This window comes from Cheilinus undulatus, linkage group 13, assembly GCF_018320785.1.
Source record: "Cheilinus undulatus linkage group 13, ASM1832078v1, whole genome shotgun sequence".
NCBI lineage: Eukaryota > Metazoa > Chordata > Actinopteri > Labriformes > Labridae > Cheilinus > Cheilinus undulatus.
This window is the reverse complement of record NC_054877.1, coordinates 34206887-34228043: the sequence shown is the minus strand read 5'-3', so window position 1 is coordinate 34228043 and position 21157 is coordinate 34206887. Positions and strand designations below refer to the sequence as shown.

The window sequence follows — 21157 nt, the reverse complement described above, 5'->3', positions numbered from 1 at the left end:
TATTAAGGAAAAAAAAATCCCACTAAGAATTTGTTTTTAAACACAATCTTCCCCTTTTAACTCAAAACACATACATGGATAAAATGTAAACATGACGCATATACTGTACTTTAAATTAAAATGTCAAATGTAGTTAAATAAAAGAGAATTAGATCAAGAAAACAGTAAAAAAGCATCAAATATGTTTCACAAACACTCAAAAGGATTTCCTTTTTCAAAAAAAAAAAAGCCTTTTTTCAAGAACCTTTGGTTTAAGTACATTTTGACAAAGAGTGCCCTTTAAGTTCACATTTTAGTATTAGTCCGTCAAACCCAAAATAAACGTTACAGGTCTGATTTTTATGTAAAAACATTGGAAGTTATGAACATAACTGCATTTGCTACAGCATGAAAAAAAGCATAGGAACTGGTTTGTTTTAACTCACCAATCCTTCAGTTTTGTCTGAGGCTGGGTCAGAAGGAGAGGGTGATGGATGGCACACAGGAACGGTCAGTGAGGTTTAAAGCCAAGGCAATGGTCCAGACAGGTGATAGCTAATATGGAGACTTGTACACTTCTAGCAGGTCCAAAGAAAGCCTCCTGGTTCACTGTGTGCAGTGAAATGACTATAAGTCACTTTGAAATCGTCAAAAAACGTATTTAATCCTTGCATAAAGTCTGAGTGAGCTTTACTTTAGCTTACAAAATAACATACCACGCAACCACAGTATCATTAGCTGCTACTGGCAGATACATGCTAATCCCGCTAGCATGCTAATGCGCTAATTACGCTTAGCATAACATTTTAACATACGCATTTTGCTGAAGGAGTACACGATATTCATACAAAAGTGTTTGCCTCATGCATGCTTCTCAGTGTCCATAATTTGTCGGTTTACTCCGTGTATACTCAAGTATTAGACAAAAAAAAAAAACTCACTGGTGGCTAGTCTGTGCAACTGACATAACCCTTTTGTAGATTCTGCAAGTTTAGATAAGGCCCCGCTCCTCTACCTTTCAGATAGTGCTTAAGGATAAAGGATAGGATATATAACCAACAGAATTCACAAAAGCTGCAGATTGCCAGCTAAACTTCCTCTGCTTCATAGTCTGCTATAATGTTTTTTCAACCATTGTGAACTATTTTAAGACTCAGAAGAAACAGTTTAACATGGCATTTTGCTCTTTTAGGAACATATTGTCTTTATTAGCATTTCTTTCTCTGTTAACAATGTTTAAATGTCCCTTTTGACACACTTATTTTCTCAAATGGCATATTTTAGACTGGGCTGCTGTGCATAGTAATATCAGACATTGCAGTTAGTTTGATTAGCTGGATAAATCTCCTCATATGATCTTTAAAAGAACTGAAAGGAAAAAGGAAAATTAGGGAATTTGTATGACTACTAGAGGGAGGAGGCACAAATCTGACTACAAATCAGGGAGGTGGCACAAAGAAAAAGGAAGTGAATAGAAGTAGTAAATAATGACTCTTAATTGTAAAAAAAAAATAATAATAATAATTAAAATTTTCAAATTAATTTGAATTTAATGTCTTTGCTTAAACAAGAAATTAATTGACCACATGATTGCTTGAAAATGTAGAATTTTGTCACAAGAGTGGTTCATTTTAATTAAGAGCTTTTTTGCTCTTTATTCCTTGCAACCATTTTTGGTGCTCAGTTTGGTCATGTGACCTAGACAGGGCACAGTTCAGAGCATGATTGTTTAAACTCTTTTAGCAACCTGTGGGTTTGTGTGCATACACGCATCAATGACAGAATAGATTTGATGTGATGTTGAGTGACTATAATCAAGACAATCTTTTACTGTGTGACTGTGGCTATCATGCTCTATATAGATAAAGGCTTTATTTCCAAAAGCACTATTTGTGAAGTCTATTAAATGTACAATTTTTCCCCTACAGGCAGAGCAACCAGACCAGAAAGTGGATCGGGTGGATCTACAGTTGGAGGTGGAGGACACTCTACATCTACATCTCATTCTTTTTTTAAAAATCATTTCAAAGTTACACTATTTTGCCTTCAAACTGCTTTTGTGTTATTTGGCTTTTTATATGATACTAAACTATGGCAATGGACTTCCTGTTTGCATACAGACATGCTTTTACACAACACTAAGTTGTATCAATATCAATAAGAAGACATGATGAACATTTTTGAGCTGCTTTTACAGTTGGATCAAAACTTATAACATTAACTTAACCCAGGAAAAAGGAACTTGTAATGGATAGAAAACAAAATAAGGGAGTAGTAAAAAGGTAAAAACTTGATAACACAAGGTGTAGATGACTTCTGACTCATCTGAGGTTTTTTGTTTTTAACGTGAACTGAGACCTTCAGGTGGAGGTAACAGTGCTGTATTAAATCTATATCAGTTTTTTACCCTTGTATCTGATCTCTAGTTTGTAATAAAAGGGATATATAGCCTGTAAATATTCCAAACAGGTGGACAGTTAAGAGTTAATTTACTTGAGCGTTGTACTTAAATATGTTTTTTTGACAATGTACTTCACTTATGTGTTTTTTAACCTTATAACTAAATATATTGCACTTTTACTTCACTACATTTCCATGTATGCTTTTACTAGTCAATCTGTTACTCTGAAGTTTGTTTATTATTTCATCTTATTTTATTTTTCTAAAATCAGTTCCCAAAGGCAATAAACTGTGTTTAGGTTTAAAGAAGGTGCAAAAATGGGCAACATGTGGCAAAAATGTTTTAAAAATCTTCCAAAGAGGTACAAAAACTTGGCAAAGAAAGAGGCAAAATGGGAGAAAAATTGCAAAACTGGGTTACAGTAGCAGAAATAGTGGCAAAAATGGATTGTCAACAAGGGCATAAAGCACCAAAAAATGTGTAAAAGTGGGAAAAAATAGTCAAAAGTGGTAGAAAAATGACTAAACCTGGTTAAAAGTGGCAAGAAAACTAACAAAATGGGTAAAAGGGGGCTTTAAACTGACAAAAATTGGTTAAAAGTGGCAGATATTGCAAAGTAGTATGGACATACAGTGCTTAACAAATTTATTAGACCACCCTAACCCTAACCAAAGTAAGATTTATGCCACAGCTGCCCTAAATTAACAGCACTGGTAATTACCAAAATCATTTTTTATGTTTCTGCAATGGTTAATACACCAATATGTAGAAACTCTTTAACCCAAATGATATTTTAATGCTAAAATATAATTATTATTGTTATCCATGAATTTTCAAATTTACTGATTTACAAAAAACTGAAAAAATAGTAAAGCACATTAATATTTCTTGATTAATATGTCAAATTATAATTATTTACTTGCATTCCTGAACAGAAAAATTAGTTTTAGTGGTTGAATGTTATGCTTGATTCATTTCTGACTTCTCAGAGAAGCCCAGTGAGCCGGCTCAAATTTGGATGAATTCAGTTTGAAATTCCTCATTCCTGTTCAAAATGGTAAAATGTGGAGAGCTCACTGAAAGTGAAAGAGTCCGCATTAAAGCACTTCATGAGGCTGGATGGTCTTTGATACAAATATGACAGGTGGTCTAATAAATTTGTTAAGCACTGTATAATTTTAACACAAGAACCCTGTAATATCCTGACACCCTTTCAGCTCCAAAATGAGGGAAGCCAGGACGCTTGCATCAATGCTAGTGATACGACTCGCATACATTGCCAGCATCAACAAATCACATTTGAGAAGACCCATTCTCTGGGCTTTTCAGGGGCCCTGCCAATTCTGTGGGAAAGCCTGCTAATCTGACTGAGCAGCTTTTGCTTGTATTTGAATTATATTTACCAGAAGTATTATTACTTTGACTCAGTAAAAATGTTGTGTTCTTTGTCCACCTCTTCTAACAGGCAGCCGACCGGGTACTGGACATGGCGCTGCAGGAGGGGGAAGCACTCCATCTGGTGGCAGTGCAGTGCGGCCTGTGCATCGTATGTTGTAATTCTTATGATGCAGGATTACAGTAGAATAAATGTTGAATATTTAGAATAAATGTCCATTTGGACTGAGAGCACATTTTGGAAAGTTTTGATAAATGCATACATATTAAAAGTATTTCACAACCAACAATCTGGCAGTCACAATTTGGGGTCAAATAAAAAAGTGATTAAAACTGCTTTAAAAGACTTAAAATATTTAGCTCACTTGTGCATACTTACTTTTCAAGAGATTTTGTTGCTCTGATACTTCAGACCCAGATCTTTGGAGAACACTGACTCTTCCCATCTGTTGTCCCCAGTGGTAGAACGAGTCTCCTAAATACAGTTAGCTTAAACTCTCCCACTCTACATCTGGGGGTTTTGCACCCAGCTCTTTGAGAGCAACCCAATGTTTGGCACTTTAGTCAAATGCTTGTTAGTGAAGGCAAATTAATTGATGAGGATGATGAGGGGTCTCACATTAATGATTGGTTGTTTCATTGCTGATGCTTATCATTAGAAAAAAAGGTTCAATCCATCATATGCGTAGCCTCTAGAACTGCATGACAGCACCTGTGTCCCATTAGACTTGAATTATTTGTGGCACTTACTAATGTTGTCTTTTCCTGTCTAGATGTATGATTGTGTTGTACTCACTTTCAGATGTGAGTTACTTTCTGCTAAATGAGAGTCTAACATTGTAACATTGATAATCTGCTGCTAAGAACAATATCTAGGTTAAAGTTTACGAAAACGCACCTGTTTCTGTATCTCTCTCTCACTACTTCTTACTTATTTTTTATATTTTCCAGTCACATACTGTGGAAATTCTCCAACAGTTCCAAATGGTGAAGTTTTTCAATCTACTGAGTTGTTTTTGAAGTACCAATGCAATCACTATTACAAACTGGAGGGTCCAGCGACTGTGTATTGTTATAGCAATGGCTTATGGTCAGAAAAACCCACCTGCAGAGGTAAAAACACTTCTATTCTACTACAATACCGGACTGTATGAGGGGAAATTTAGGGACAAAAACATATTTTAATGTTTTTTGTCTTTTGTACAGTTGCCTTCTGTACTGTGAACACTGATGGACACCCAGATTTGGTTCCAGTTGGAGTACAATTCATAAAAGAGGGAGAAGAAATGGAGTTTCGTTGTGTGGATAAGTGGAGCTTTACTAATTACGCTGTGGGCCGGTGCATGAAAGGAAGACTTTGGTTATCCAGATGTAAGTATATCTTTAGAGATTATCTGTAAGTCAATAAATTAAATACTTAATGATCACTGATTTCCTAAATTGGTTCTATGATCCATTTTGAGTTAAGATACAGGAAATGAATGTTAATCATCTGCTTTATCACTTCACTGTTGGTAATCTCTACAACACATTTTCATCATTTCCATCATCAGAGCAACATGATCCAGGTCACATAGATAAGATAAGATAAGATAAGATAAGATAAGATAAGATAAGATAAGATAACATACAATACAATAAAATGAGACAATATAAGATAAGAAAGGATAAGAAAAGATACAATTACTTGAGATAAAAGAGATATTTAAGATAAGATTAAATATGATATAATTTAATATGATAAAATAAATTACGATACAATTAAATAAGATAAAATGAAACAAGATAAGGTAAGAAGGTAAAATAAGATCAGTTTACACAAGGTAAAATAGATCAGATAAGATCAGTTAAGATGAGAAATGGACATAAGAAAAGAGGCGATTAGATAAATTAAGATACAATTAAATGATAAGATCAAATAAGATAACATAAGATAAGATTTTATACAATATGATTAAATATGATATGATTTAGTACGATAAGATAAAATACAATAAAATGAGACAATATAAGATAAGAAAGGATAAGATCAAATTATATTGGGTAAAATAGATAAGATCAGATAACATAGGAACCATGAATAAAATGAAAAATAAAACAGGAGGTATATGCAATTGGAATTTTGTGCATGAAGGCAGTCTTTTATGTAGCAAGGGACCATAAATGATCACTTCTTGACCTCCCCCTAACTTTCCGTGTCATAGCCAGTATAATTTTTCTCAGCCAATCAGTGGAGCTCAGTCAATGTTACGGAAAGTGACATCACACCACCTGACCAGCCAGCAGTGGCCCAGCATGTCTCAAATTTCCTGTTTCCTCCAAAACTCCCAAAAAGTTCGTCTCTTTTGGTACCAAACAAATAGCCCAAACATCCAAACTAACCAAGCAAGATGATGAAACTAACCATATAGGCATTACGCACTTTCTGGAGGAAACAGGAAGTCAGAAATATTTTGGGTCACAGCTGATTCGTCCAATGGAGTGATGCCACTGTCCATGACATCGACTGCTCTCCACTGACTGGCTGAGAAAAATCAGACTGATTCTACTGTGTCAGAAAGCTGGGGGGAGGCCATGGAGGAAGTAGACTGACGTGACCATATATGGTTCCTTGCCCCTTAAAGGGTTGTATGTGGTGTACAATTATTCATATTCACTGTTGTGTCTTTGTGTGACTGTTTCCAGGTTGTAACAGGGGGCAAATAACATTTGTGAGTGTCACTTTTACATCTTTCTTTAAAGTACACATTATGAATTTATGATACTTTGTACCACATTATTTTAGTTTTACCGAATAAGTAGTGCAACTGTTTTTATGGCTATTTCCATGAGTTTTATTTACATTTAATGTCACTGCTTCTTGTTTGTGACACCATGTGTCTTGATTCCAGGGTGTGTGTTAAGGCTGTACCACACAGGGGAAGATAACACTGCAGCCTCTGGATTTTTCAACCCGTTGTTTTGCAAAAATACCACCCAGGAGACTTTCTGAATAATGCACTTACACACTGCTAGGTTTCACAAACACATCTCTGCCTTTTCATAGTAATCCACACATGCCAACTTAAACTGAGCAGCATTTTTGACTGCAAAAAACATAAATGAGAGGTTTTTTTGATGAACTGGCCTCAATAAACTCTTCTTGAATATATAATGTTTGGCTTTTTTTAGAGATCTTGGCAGGGTCACATCATCAGTATATAAACAATGTTTTTTTGAACTGAATTTATTGGTCATTAATGCTGTTTTAAAAGAGAGCGGTTTCGAACTGTGTGGTAGTAAATCTATGCAGCAATAACTGTGCAAATAAAAAATAAAGATTCATTTTCAAAACAACCTCAAGATGAAACCATTCCTTTCTCACGTTTCAGTCTTTACAGTTGCCTGTTTCTGCAACTCTTTTAACAAAAACGTATAATTAACTTTTACTTTTAAATTACTTAATACACACACTGCAACCTCTTACATTGAATGGATGTTCTCTTAATTATGGATTTTAATCTTTTCCTTGATGATTAAAATCATTACAAACCCAAAACTTTTCAGTGAGCTGATGTAGAAACAGTCAACTTTTATTTTTTTATTGATACATTTTAATTTAATTAACCAATGAACTGCTTATTCAAACACATTTCAATCAGTGATGTTTCATAATTTTTAAACCTGTATCTGCTCAATCTTTTAATAGACATAATTCCAAGAATTAAACAAGAAAACAAAATAGTCCTAAATTACTTAAATTAATTAATGTTTAAAACTAATTGCTTTCACTTTTTAAAAGCACTTTATAAAAGGCAAATATAAAACAAAACTCATTCTGTTTCTCTTAAAAAACCCAAAACACCAATGAGAACCAGAGACACAGCTGAGGCTGAAAACAAAACCCATTTTCATGATATTTACAGCCAGGTCCATATATATGTGGACACTGACACAGTTATGTAATCAATATGGGCTTAAAGTGCAGACTCTCAGGTTTAATATGAGGGTATCATCCCAATTGGAGGAAGGATTTGGAATTACAGCTCTTTAATCTGCAGCCGCCTCTTTTTCAAGGAACCAAAGGTAATTGAGCAATGGACTCCAGCTTTTAAATGGGCTGCATGGGCTATTCCCTGCCTGTAAAATGTTGAGTTGATTCCAGGTGTGGCATTTGCATTTGGAAGCTGTTGCTGTGAATCCACAACATGTAATCAAAGGAGGTCGCAATGGAAGTGAAACAGACCCTTAGGCTGAAAAAAATCCAGGAGAAACCCATCAGCAAGATAGTGTAAATGTAGGAGAGGCCAAATTAACAGTTTGGTTCATTCTGCTTGGGAACTCAAAAATGTCTGGATGTCCACAGAAGACACCAGTGGTGGATGATTGCAGGATCCTATTCATGGGGAAGGAAAACCCCTTCAAAACATCCACCCAAGTGAAGAACACTCCTGGAAATATCAGTATCTGAGTCTACCATACAGACAAGACTTCATGAAAATACACATGGGTTACTATAAGGTGCAAACCATTAATCAGCCTCAAAAAGAGAAAAGCCAGAGTAGACTTTGCCAAAAACATCTAAAGAAGCCATTCCAGTACTGGAAAAGCATTCTTTGGACAGATGAAACCAAGATAAACCCGTACCAGAATGATGGGAAGAAGAAAGTATGGAGAAGGCTTGGAACGGCTCATGATCCAGAGCACACCACGTCTTCTGTAAAACATGGCAAAGGCAGAGTGATGGCATGGTCATGCATGGCTTCCAATAGCACTGGGTCACTAGTGTTTATTAATGATCTGACAGAAGACAGAAGCAGCCGTGTGAATTCGGAAGTGTATAGGGATATACTGTCGGCTAAGACTCAGCCAAGTGCAGCAAAGTTGATTGGACGATTACCCAAAACATACAGCAAAATCAACCCAGGAGTTTTGGAGGCAAAAAGTGAAATATTCTGCAATGGCCAAATCAAACACCAGATCTCAACCCGATTGAGCCTGCATTTCTTTGCATAAGACAGAAAGACCCACAAACAAGCAACAACCGAAGACAGCTGCAGTAAAGGCCTGGCAAAGCATCACAAAGAAGGAAACCCAGCGTTTGGTGATGTCCATGGGTTCCCGACTTCAGGCAGTCATTGCCTGCAAAAGATTCCCAGAAAGTATAAAAAGTGAATATTTCATTAAGGGTAATGTTAATTCGTCCAATTACTTTTGAGCCCCTGAAATGAGGAGACTTAGTATAAAAATTGTTTCATAGGGTATTTTTGTTCAACCCCTTGTATTAAACCTATAAGTCTGCACTTCAAATGCATTGCAGTTGTTTCATTTCAGATCTAATGTGGCATCATGCGAAGCCTGAATGATGAAAATTGTGTCACCATCCAAATTTTTCTGTGCCTGTGTACTGTTAGATCATCAGGCTTTGGGAAAACGGAAATACCCATTTTGTACAATGAAAGAGCAGCTGTGTTTGTTAGTAAAACTGTGTTCTTGCACATTTTTCTTTCAGCTTATATTTTAGATTTAAGCTGAAACTGTCTGTGGTTTTTCTTCAGTTATAAAAGATAAAGGCCACATTTTTTCTTCTTAAAATACCAAAAATAGTTTTTATGTCGGGGGCAATATGATCTTAAATTCATGCAAATTCATGGATGAACATTTAATTAGTTTAACTCAACGTTTCCAAGTTAAATAAGTGCATTTGTGTAGTTTTGTCTCTGCTGTACACTGAAAGAAAGGCAATTGGCAGGTCTTTGAATTTACTAAGATTAAATGAGTTTATGTAACACAATAAATCACATTCCTTATGTAAACATAGTTTAATCAAATAGATGTAGCATGTTAAATAAGAATGTATAATTTACATATTTGTTTTGAGTTGACTGAAAGTGATTTAATCTAAAAACAGAAAAGTAATATAAACGAGTTTGATCAACACCGGAAATGACATAGCCAATTCAGTGACTGCCAGGACGTGCCATTGGACAATTCTGCATGGTGGGTTGTGGTAAATAAAGGGGCACGCATTCTGGAATCACACAAGCTCCCTTTCCAAACGGAATAACTGAAAAAGTAAGTAAATACAAATATTGTGGCGATCCAGGAAGCCTGGAGCAGGGACTGCTGAGATTGTTTTGTGCAAGGGAATTCACTCTTCTGATGTTCTATAATGTTCGTGTGTCATTGTGGGGTTGTAATTGTGCATGTTTTGTTTGTTGGTTCATGTTTTTGGGGGAGGGTGTTCTTTCCAAGTGGCACACCATGAGTGAGGGGGTTAATGGTGCAGACTGCCCTGTCTGTATATGTGTATCCATGTTATAAATAAATAATAGCTGCTCATGCTCACTGCATGAGGGCTTGTAGAACTCATTCAGTCTGTCTGTGAGCCAATCCTCACCACAGCTTGCCACAATATTACTCTGCACTAGTTTTGTTATTGCTACTAGTGATGCACAGTTTGAAACAAATTTAGTTTCTGTATGCACTTAATCTACTGTGAAGAGAAGTTTATATTGGGTTTATGAATGTCTATGCAGTCATTAATCTGTCCTGAAGATGCTTTTAAAAGCATAGTTGTAGCAAAATAACAATGTGTATTTGGTATCCACTGCATCTTCTGTACACAATTACACAACTGATTGGAGTAATAGTAATTTGAAAATAATACGTTGATTCAACATGATTCTTTTAAACAGTCTAATTCGATGGAAACATTTTGGTCTAAAGAGTAATAGTTAGATTGGGATAAAGAGGAAAGGGATGTCAGATCTACACATTTTGATTGTGTGGGAACAATGTACACATTAAAATTAAGTAGATTCAAATATTTTTTTCTTTCAGTGTAAAATCAGACTTAAGTTTTAGGTCCGAACTACATTAATGCAATGGTATCAATATCTGTATTGGCTCATATGAAGTTGTTAATATCAGCAGATCAAATATTGGCAAAAATCCAGTTTCATGTCTTTTATTTCTGTTATTTTTTGCTGGAAATGACCTCTAATGAAGCTAATCTGTGCCCAGTTTGCTCTGTTTTTGTCTGATGAGTATCAGTGTGAGTGGTCAGGGTTGGAAATGTTCTGCACAGATGATCCTGAATCCAGTCCCAGCAGCGTGCCCAAGTAGGACTGCTCCCGGGGGTCCAGCATCTGATCTGGCCTCACAGGGTGCACGATGTTAGCCGGCTGCGGGGTCAGGGTGTACTTCTCTAAGAAGGCCAGATCTGAGGATGCCTGGTATCCAGAATTCTGCTGCTGTCCTTGAGCCTGCATGCTCACAATGCTGTGAGTCTGGGCAGACAGAGACGGGGGTCTGTGAGGGTTTAAGTTTCCCTGCGTTCCCCCTGCCATCTGGACAGGAACGAGAGTGACGGGCACGCACACATTAGCAGGAGGAGGGGTGCTCAGTGTGGACTTCGGTTCAGTGCTGAATGACTTAGACGGTTCCTCAAAGGGAACAGAGACAAGTTTAACCTCACTGATGCTGCTGCTCGGGTGTTCTGTAAAGCGGGTGCTGTGCACGTGATCTACGTGGTACTTGAGCTTGTCCTTTCTTTTGAAGGTGGCGCTGCAGTGCGGGCAGTTAAAAGGACGAGCGTCTGAGTGAATCACCATGTGCTTTGTCAGCGTTTTCTTTATACGAAATGTCTGGTTACACTCGGGACATCTGTGAGGTTTCTCACCTGTTACATGATAACGACAGGAAAAATCAGTTACTTCAGGAGAAAACATTTATCATTCAGTCATCACCATGACTCACAAATGTACAGTGGTAAAAACTCAGCATCAGTACTTAAAGCTCATGTGAGAAACTGTTGGTTTGCACCGATTTTATTGTCCCATGTGGATAAAGCAGTATGTCTAATCTCTTAGCTGATTTTATCCTCTACATGCATGAATGACAAAAATGTGCATACTACTTTCATTCAACATTCAAATAGTCTGTGTTTCTTCAGTGGTTGTTACTGTAATTGCTTTGTGTAACACATGGCTGTAGCAGTTTCAGGCATTTTAATATACACCATAGAAGCAGTCACTCTAGTAGCCGATGATAAGAAGCCGGTCACAATGAAGCATCAGAATTAATTTCAGTCTGTTTTAAAAACATTTAAAAACTCATGACTGTGAGTAGGTGGGGAAAGAACATTGCTAAAAGTTGTTTGCCACAAAGGAACCAATCATGACAATCATTAAAATCATAACACTGAGCAGATGTAAGATTTATAAATAAAACACTGTACGATAGAGGAAGAAAAAAAGAAAATTGAAATTAAGCAATACAAGCCCAATTTTTAAAAAAAAATGGCGCGCTGTGTAGGATGTAGAAAAAAAGAATGCACTGATTTTCAAATCTCATAAAGCCATATTTCATTTATAATAACAAATGTTGAAACTGAAACATTTCACCATCTTATGAAAAATATTAGCTCATTTGGATTTATTGCAGCAACACATCTCAGAAAAGTAGGGTCAGGGCCACGTTTACCATTGTGTACTATCCCCTTTTCTTTTAACAACAGTCTGTAAACATCTGGGAGGTGAGGAGACAAGCTGCTGCAGTTTTGGGACAGGAATGTTGTCCCATTCTTGTCTGATGTAGGATTCTAGCTGCTCAAAAGTCCTGGGCCTTTTTTTCTGGATGATTTTTATGAAGCACTAAATGTTTGCTGTTGGTGAAAGGTCTGGACTGCAGGCAGGCCAGTTCAGCGCCCGGACTCTTCTAATGTGAAGCCATGCTGTTGTGAGATGCAGTATGTGGTTTAGCACTCCCTTTCTCAAATATGCAAGGCGTTCCCTGAAAGGGTCGTTGTCTAGATGGATGCATATGCTGCTCTAAAACCTCTATATAGTTTTCAGCATTGATAGTGTCTTGCCAGATGTGTAAGCTGCCCATGCCATATGCACTAATGCAACCCCATACCATCAGAGACACAGGTTTTTCAACTGGTGCCTCTTCTCCAAAGTCCACAGGACTTGATTAATCTGACCACAGAACAGTTTTCCATTTTGCCCCTGTCCATTTTAAATGGGCTTTGACCCAGAGAAGATGGTTGTGTTTCTGGATTGTGTTCACTTTTGGCTTCTTCTTTGCACAACACCGGTTTAACTTGCATTTGTGGATGGCACAATGAACTGTGCTGACAATGATTTCTGGAAGTGTTCCTGAGCCCATATATAGAATAGTTCCATAGTTCCTGAGTCCATGATAGAATCATGCCTGTTTTAATGAAATCACAAGCATCAAATATTAACCCTCAATCTTGTCTGTTGTGCACAGAATCTTTTGATGATATTATGGACTGTAGATGGTGAGATATTCAAAGTCTTTTCAATTTTTTTGTGAAATTTTTCCACAATTTTTGAACAGTGTTCACAGATTGGTGAACCTCTGCCAGTCTTTACTTCGGAGAGCCTCTGCCTCTCTAAAATACTGCATTTACACCCATTCATGTTACTGACATGTAGCCAATTTACACAATTAGTTGAAAAATGCTCCACCAGCAGTTTTTCATTAGTACCATTTACTTTTCTAGTCTTTTGTTGCCCTGTCCCTACTTTATTGAGATGTGTTTATTAGATTTGAAAATCATTGAATTCTGTTTTTATTCATATTTATGACCCATTTTTTGTAATCAGGGTTGTAATAATATAATTCAAAATATATTACAATATTTTGGAATTTTTAATGGTGAGATATTTGTGGCTTGGAAGAGTATTTTCTAAATTCTTTTCAAAGTGTGTACTTCACTGATTAACAAACAGCAGAATCACAACAAGGCCTATTTTCTGCCCTGACTGATGCATATATGCCTTATTGGGAGTGAGAGTTAAAAGTGTCAAAGTTGCATTTGAAATACTGCGATTGTTATTTCTACTGTCAACCAGCCACCCACTCCCACTGAAGATGAGATGGGAGAAAGACCTTCTACACGTCAAAGTTCTCCTGCGACACAGAGGAGAAGGAATTAACAGTTACAGTCCATAAGAAGATTTGCCAAAACACCAGAAAGCTAGAGTTAAATCTAAAACCAGTAAATATCAAATAATTTTAATGCCTTATTTGACAACACAACAACAAAAAAACAAAGTTCTAGTCCGCAACTTTGGGGAATCACTTTTGGGGAATCACCAGAAATTGCAGGCAAGCTTCTGCACACTCTCTGATTTCACAAATATGTTTGCAATGGGTTCTCTCTTCATTTAGGGCTGCAGATCTGAGTTTTTTTTTTAAGCATTGGCACTCTTTCATACAACTGATAATTGAAATGCAGACCAAATTGTTTTATAACCTGGTGTGTTTTTTCGCAAGCAACATCCATTGGCCTCATACTGCATCTCTTATCTTTGTTATTTTACCTGAGTGGGTCCTGAAGTGCATTTCCAGACTAGACTTTCCCTTAAACTCTTTCTTGCAAACCTCACACTGATGCACGGCTGTTTTATACCTGAAAATAAAAGTATCATTAGTGTGGGAAAATGAATGTTTGCCACGGCGACGGGGGATGAAGGGGAAAATAATCTTCTTCAATGGTAAAAAAAAAAAAAAAATTTAAAAACATATATGATTTAAAAAAAGACTTTTATGAAGACTTACTTTTGCCAAACTTTCTCTCCTAAATGGATGCTTTTGTAGTGGACGGTCAGATGGTCGTGGCGTCTGAAGCACTTTCCACACTCTTCACATTGGTGGGCTTTCTCACCTGTAAAAAATAATTCAGTTAAAGAAACTAAAGGAAATTCTCACAGGATAGCATGAATGGTAAACTCAAACAAGCTTGATCTGTGTGAATTTTACCAAAAAGAGGCAAACAAAGAAAACACAAGACCAATCAAGTTGGGGCATGATTACCTGAGTGTATTTTCTGATGTTTTGTCAGGTGATCATGCCGTATGAAGGTTTTCCCACATTCATCGCACTCGTAGCGCTTGTCGTCATGATGAACTCGGAGGTGGAGTCTGTATAGAGAACAGTTCACTCATTATAAGCCCATAAACCATATTCTGAATTTTTCTCAACTATGCAATTCTTCAGATCTCCTTTGACTCACCTGTAGGAGCTGCCATGTCGGAAACTCTGGCCACAGATACTACAAAGGTGAGGCTTTTCCCCGCTGTGGATCCTCATGTGCTCTCTCAACGTCGTCCTAGGAGAAGAAAAACAGCCTTATTTGAAACGAACAGTACATCAATTTCACAGCCAAGGGGCTCTCAATCAGAAACAATAAGAAGAAATTGCCTGTAAAGACATGATGCTTAATTTTTGTTTTGAATTGGGGACTGTTTTGAATTCAATACTTCATAAGGTGCCTTTAAACAAAATAGTAAATCAGCATTTTCCTTTATCCCCATAATGAGGGAGAAAAGCTACTTACAAAGCATTCCAGTAATGCTTGTAGCTGTAACCAGGAAGGACATTTTTAACAGCTTTTATCTCTCATTATGTGATATCTACAAAAAAGTACAATAAATACACCTTTAAAACACTTGTCAAATAAGAAAAAAGCATGGAAACTGGTGGAGATCTGTAAACATCTAGTGGAGCCATGCTGTTCAGCCAGAGATGTAGTTGCTGTTTCACCTTGTGGCAATATATAAATATACAACCGATGCATGTTTCTGGAGGACACTACTAGAGAGTACACAGACCATACAGAACTATCTGATGTGTGGGATGTAAACTACAAACATAGAGGCACTTAAGGAGGTTACTATAATATTAACTCTGAGATCAGAACTAACGTGATATTCACATCAGTAACCAATAGGAACATTTTTACTTTTTACTTTCCTATTATTGTAAAAAAAAAAAAAAAAGCTCTTAAATACTCTGCATTTTATGTTCAGCCTGTCTTAAATCTAATTCTAAAATGCATTTTTAATCCCCAGCTTTTGGCTATGAGTGGGAATTGGCTTTTTATCGTCACCTTTTCTTTTTTAGTAATTAGAGCCGTTAATGTTTACACGTTAATACACATGATTAATCTGCAAACCTTAACACACTAAAAAACTAGAAAAGCACTCGGAGAGCGCAGACCTCTGCCATTAGCCCTATCTCCCAATAGTGAAGAATCCTTTAAAAAAATTCCTGGGTCCATCCCAATGTGCCCCCCATCTCAGCATTCGCCGATTACTCCCTCCCCGGTGGGGTGGAAACATGGTGAGGCAACAGCTATAGATACACTCAACTGGAAGTCACTGCTTTGCACATCATATTGTAAAGATGAGGAGCATGGTTGACTTCACCTATTAGTTTGTCCTTAAAACTTTCACCTGTTGTTTTCTGCTTCTGTGTTTATTGTCACATCTTCTCTGCTGCCACAATGCCTCTACCACAGATGTATTTTCTACTTGCATTTTTGAGGACGTGCACAGACGGTGCGTCAAACAAACTTTGAGGACATGTGGCAGCCATGATGTGACTGAGTATGCATAGTTAACTGTGTGTCTATCTTCAACTTGGGGTCAGGGGTTGGAGGGATGAAGTGAAGCATTACAGTGGGAGCATAGGTAACAGAACCACAGCCAATGGCAGAGAATAATCATTGTTCATAGTAAGTTTGTGATGTTTACATGATAACAAGCAGAATTATGCTGTTATAGAAGGGAAAATTCTGGCGTACCTTTCTCTTACAGACTTCCCACAAACAAAACAAGTCCACTTCCTTTTGCCTCCATGTGTACACTCGATGTGCCTCTTCCTGTTGCCTGTGTCGTTAAACTGCCGACCACAAATCTCACATGGAAAAGGACCTATCAATTAAAGAGTGACATCTTTCAAAGTTTCGGTGAAGACTTCATCTTTTCACATAAGTCTAACAGCTGGATATTGGTGTGTGTTGTGACTTTCTATTGGTAAGTTTAATGTAAAAAAGCTGTCCTGTTCAAACTAGATGTTTAATACCAAGGGCTTCAGCATGCATTTCCATCATTCATCTCTTACCTAAGTGGTACTTTTCTTGGTGTTTCAGCCTGGCAAACCTGGACTTAAAGTATTCATCACAGAAGGAACATTTAAAAGGTCGGTCCTGTGTGTGCAGGATCATGTGCTCCTGCAGATGAGGCCTGCGGCTGAAAGTCTTCAAACAAATCTGATAAAGAAAAATAAAAGTTAAGACTCTTAAATTTATTCTTAAAAATATTTCCAGCACTTGAGGTCAGCTTATGTTATTATAAGACCAAGACTAAAGAGACTGAGATAAATTCTCACAGCACATTTCCAGCCCTCGCTCTTCCTTTTCCTCTTGGTAAGAAACTCTTGGATGTTGTCTGGATGAAACCTGACAGGACAGAGAAAGCCGACGCTACTGATCAACATTTAAAGATACATGCAAAACCAGTAAAGTGGCTTGTCATTTGTTTCAGCTTTGTTTAAGCCCTGATTAGCCATGTTAACATGAAAATGATTACACAAAGTTGGTAAACGTAGCAAATAATGTACATTCTAAAAAGTCAGAATGTTAGCTTCTTCACTATGAGCATATCAGCAAACTTAGGTATAAGTTTTCCAAACTTATATTTTACAAAAATCTTAGTCTATAGGAGAAAATATCCAGACAACACTTAACTGGTGTTCAGTTTGACAGACACATTGCCCGGCTACTTTGCGGTTTAGACAGAATTTCATTGAAAACAAGAAATTACCTAATATTTGGTGCCTCAAACTTATATTTGTTGCAGTGGAATCACAAAAAACATCACATATGATATTAACAAGAATCATACCAAAGTTTAAAATTTGGTATCATGCAATCGTGTTGTCTGACATCACCGTGTATGAGACAACAGGGAAATGTAACAACTGTACTTAAAAAAGAAAAACTACAACAAAAGAAAGGTTCTGAAGGTGAGAGTCTCACCGTCTGACATGCCGGGTGAGGGTCTTCTTGGTGGCATGCAGCTTGCTACAGAAGGGACATTTGTGCTCCTTCCTCTGCAAGGGAGTGTCACTGGTGTGCTTCTTCTTGTGAACGGTCAGGTTCGACTTGGTGGAGTAACGCTGGAAACAAAGGTCGCACTGGAACGGTTTCTCTCCTGTGTGCACTCTGGTGTGACTTTCATATTTCCCTAATCGTACAGAAAAATTAACAACAGTTATTATGTTGCATCAGTCAGACACTAAAGAATCCGGAATAATAACACTAAGGGTATATGTACTTTTCATTTGTTACAGAAAAAGGCTTTTTTGTTTTCTTTTTTAAATTGGACAAAACAGAAGCAGAGCCTCTGCTCTTCAAGAACAAACCAGCCAGAGCTTTAAGGAAGCATTACTTATGGCTACAAGTGATGCATTAGGTGCAGTAAGAAGGGTTTATTTTTGCACTACTACTTTTTTACTTTTTAAACATTTTCTTACATAGAATCAGCAATCTATAAAGATCCTGTGAGGACTTTTTAGGTGGTTGTGAAACAGACTGTCATTATTAATGATCTATCTGTATGGGCAAAAAAAGTCAACCTGTCCTTCAGGAAGAAGAGTTATTACTTTAATATAGTTATTTTAGTTTCTAAATGCCTCAAATCAACTAAAACCAGGAAGATAGTACTTAAGATTAATGACAAATTGGTCTTTCAAAAATTTTTCCATGCCAGTGATCTAAGTGAAAGTCTTAAAACAAAGATGGGCAACATTTTTTCAGTCAAACAGAGTTAGTTTAAAGCTAAAATTCACCTGCAATTCATCTGCCACTGGCAGATCTAAAAGACAGTTTAATGTGCTCGTAGAAAGTTTTACATGCTAACGAGACTGTTTAAAGGATCCACTTGGAAATTTTTTCCACATGAAAACATTCAGTGTATTTACGAAAATGTTTAATGTCTGCATGTGGCAGTACTGCTAGTGCATGAGAAACTCTCACAAAAGTCCAGTAAATTAATCCAATGAGAGAAAATAGCAGAGAATCTCTGGTGCACACAAAGTACTTTTAAGTGATCGCAGGTAACTTTTTCTGGCACAATATTTTCTCATAAACACCAGAAACTGTCTTCTGCCTATTGAATACCTTATACTCACAGTGTAGTTTCTGGGGAGCACAAGATAGTTTACCTTTCACACCTGAATTTTTTTCTTTTTTTGGCTAAGTGTCTTTAAAAAAACACACATGTACCTGCTACAATAACCTTCAGCAACAAGATAATACTTTGATGACATCACTGATAGTTCAGACCTCACTAAATGGTTCCCACCTGCTCGGTCAAAGGTCTTGTCACATTTAGGACACTTGAGAGTTTTTTTGCTGGCGGTCTGGATGATGACTGGAGCCAGGCCTTCAGGGTACACCTTTTTCTGAGGAGAGCTTCCGGCAGCCGACGCACAAACCTTGACCTCTCTGACGGCCTCGTTCTGTGCTCCATCTGCATCGAAACCATGAGGACTTGAAATATTCTCTGCTGTGAAAATCTCGCCAACTTGCCTCTGAGCAACTACATCCTCACTGTCCCCATCCTCTTCCCCGTCCTCTTCGCCCACTATAACAACCCTAAAATCTGGAATAGGTGTCGCCTGGTTTCCAACAGTCACCTTCTCTGCCTCTTTTGCGCTCTCTCCACTTGGCTCTCCTGCAGATTCAGTCTTTTGTTGTTCTTCAGCTGAGTTGTTAAACTCAATATTTTCTCTTTGGTACTTGACAGGTGTTATTCTCCTTCTAGCTGATTTCCTTGTAGTCTTCTCTGCCTCAGTTGATTTTTTTTGTACATCAGTGAGAGTTTCATCCAAGCCATCCTGCAGGGTGTTTTCACCGCTAAACTGATGACTAGGAGGGCTCTGCATGTCTGTTTCACCTGTTGGCGAGTCACTAAATGATATCTCCTCCTCAGGAGACCCTCTTATCTCATCATGTGGCGGGTTTACACCTACAGGGTTGCTGTCCCCTTCCTCACAAAGCAGCTTCAGTATATCCATCATATCCAGGAATCGGGCTGCTTCTATAAGAGCTGGGAGCTCCCTTTGTGCAACAGCACACTCTGAGGTGTACAAAAAGCCAAGCAGATGCTGGAAAACTGAGTCCTCCACATGGTCCAGGGTCACATGTGCTATGGTAGGGTTCTTAGAAAGCTCAGCATGGAAGTAGCTGCTCCCATGGGCCAACACCACCTTGTGGGCACTGTAGACCATGCCACCCACAGAAACAGAAACATCACAGAACCTTTGTCGTGTCCGGTCCTCATTCAGAAACTTGAGGAGGTTGTGACTGTGCTGTGGCATAGTCAGGTGTCTGGTTTGAGAGGTAGATCCTGGGGGAGTTTGAGAGGTTGGTGGGGGGGTGTTTGCTGCCAGCATGGTGTCCTCATTGTCTGCACTGACCTGCCTGCTGCGTTTGGAGCGCAGGGGATTACAAGGCTTTTTCTTCATTGGTGTGCGTCTTTTTGGCCACCATAAATTACACCTGGAGACAAAAGAAAGGTAAGAAAGCTCAGTTGAATCTCCACCGGTGGGAACTCTTACAAGACTGGTAATCAATCACGCTTTTACAGGATCAGGATCCTTTAGAGGCCAGGGAATGAGGATGTCAAACAGATGCGTTGCAGTGGAATTACTACATCAGAAAAGGCAAGCAAAAAACACACTTTCTGAGTTGCAACAATGAATACAGAGGGCGTGCAATTAAGACTATGCTTACATTTTTTGATAAGTCAGAATAAGAAATGATCTAATACTTTGAGTGCAAAGAAATAATTATTTTAAGTTGCATGGTATCAAATCATATATCAATATTGTCTGATTCATACTGGTATTATATTTAAGTTTAATATTCTGGTATCATGACCACCCTATTGGGAAATAGTTTAACAGGATAATGTGTCACACTTTACACCACATCAGTGGTATCAATAGCATGTCAAGAAGGGGTCATACTGGTAAAATATTTAACAAAAACATAAAGCACTGTACTTGAAATGATGCATTTTATCTGCTTGTTGCTCTCGTTTCACGTCTGTATAGCCAATATAACAATATATAGCAAAATAATAGCTGTTTATCATCAATGCTGGACCCCAACAGAAGAATAGCCCTGCCGTTTATGTGCAATTAAGCTAGTTGTAGCCGCACTGACATGTTGGCCGGTCAAGACGGCTGTAAATGCAAATCTTCTCTCCACCTCAGGGACCCCTACCATCAAGGTACCAGGCTAACGGACGGGACCCCTCCGAGGAGAGTGTTGACAAACGACCCTCAATGCAACCTCGGAATAGTACGTTTCTGTTGTTTTATCAAAGCATATCTTACCTTTCAGATACATGTCATGTTTAAAAACACACTCTTCGCTCCTGCTGACATTACAAATATGCAATGTAGACGAATAAACAATAATTTCCTAGATTTTCGCTACGCCCCTCCTCAACACCCTACCAGAAATGTCCGACACCGTAACAAACCGTCCGCCCATTGGCTGCTTCAGCTTCA

General features: G+C 37.8%; 2 protein-coding genes across 2 annotated transcripts in view; one reads left to right on the top strand and one right to left on the bottom strand.

Annotated features, from left to right (window-relative positions):
* Nucleotides 1-7111, top strand: part of LOC121519814 (complement factor H-like) — a 23142-nt gene extending 16031 nt beyond the window's left edge. Inside the window, exons 5-10 of the mRNA XM_041802792.1 lie at nt 1908-1955; nt 3846-3926; nt 4727-4888; nt 4982-5146; nt 6461-6486; nt 6667-7111. Coding sequence (XP_041658726.1) covers nt 1908-1955; nt 3846-3926; nt 4727-4888; nt 4982-5146; nt 6461-6486; nt 6667-6678 — 494 coding nt within the window. The 3' untranslated portion in view covers nt 6679-7111. The remainder of the gene's footprint in view (nt 1-1907; nt 1956-3845; nt 3927-4726; nt 4889-4981; nt 5147-6460; nt 6487-6666) is intronic.
* zbtb41 (zinc finger and BTB domain containing 41) lies at nt 6946-21157 on the bottom strand. The gene is made up of 11 exons (XM_041802791.1): nt 20981-21157; nt 18940-20138; nt 17613-17820; nt 16964-17033; nt 16697-16844; nt 16377-16506; nt 14805-14900; nt 14606-14712; nt 14351-14456; nt 14113-14201; nt 6946-11438 (listed from the first exon to the last, which is right to left on the bottom strand). The coding sequence occupies exons 2-11, from the start codon at nt 20102-20104 to the stop codon at nt 10807-10809; spliced, it is 2751 nt and encodes a 916-aa protein (XP_041658725.1). The 5' UTR covers nt 20105-20138; nt 20981-21157; the 3' UTR covers nt 6946-10806.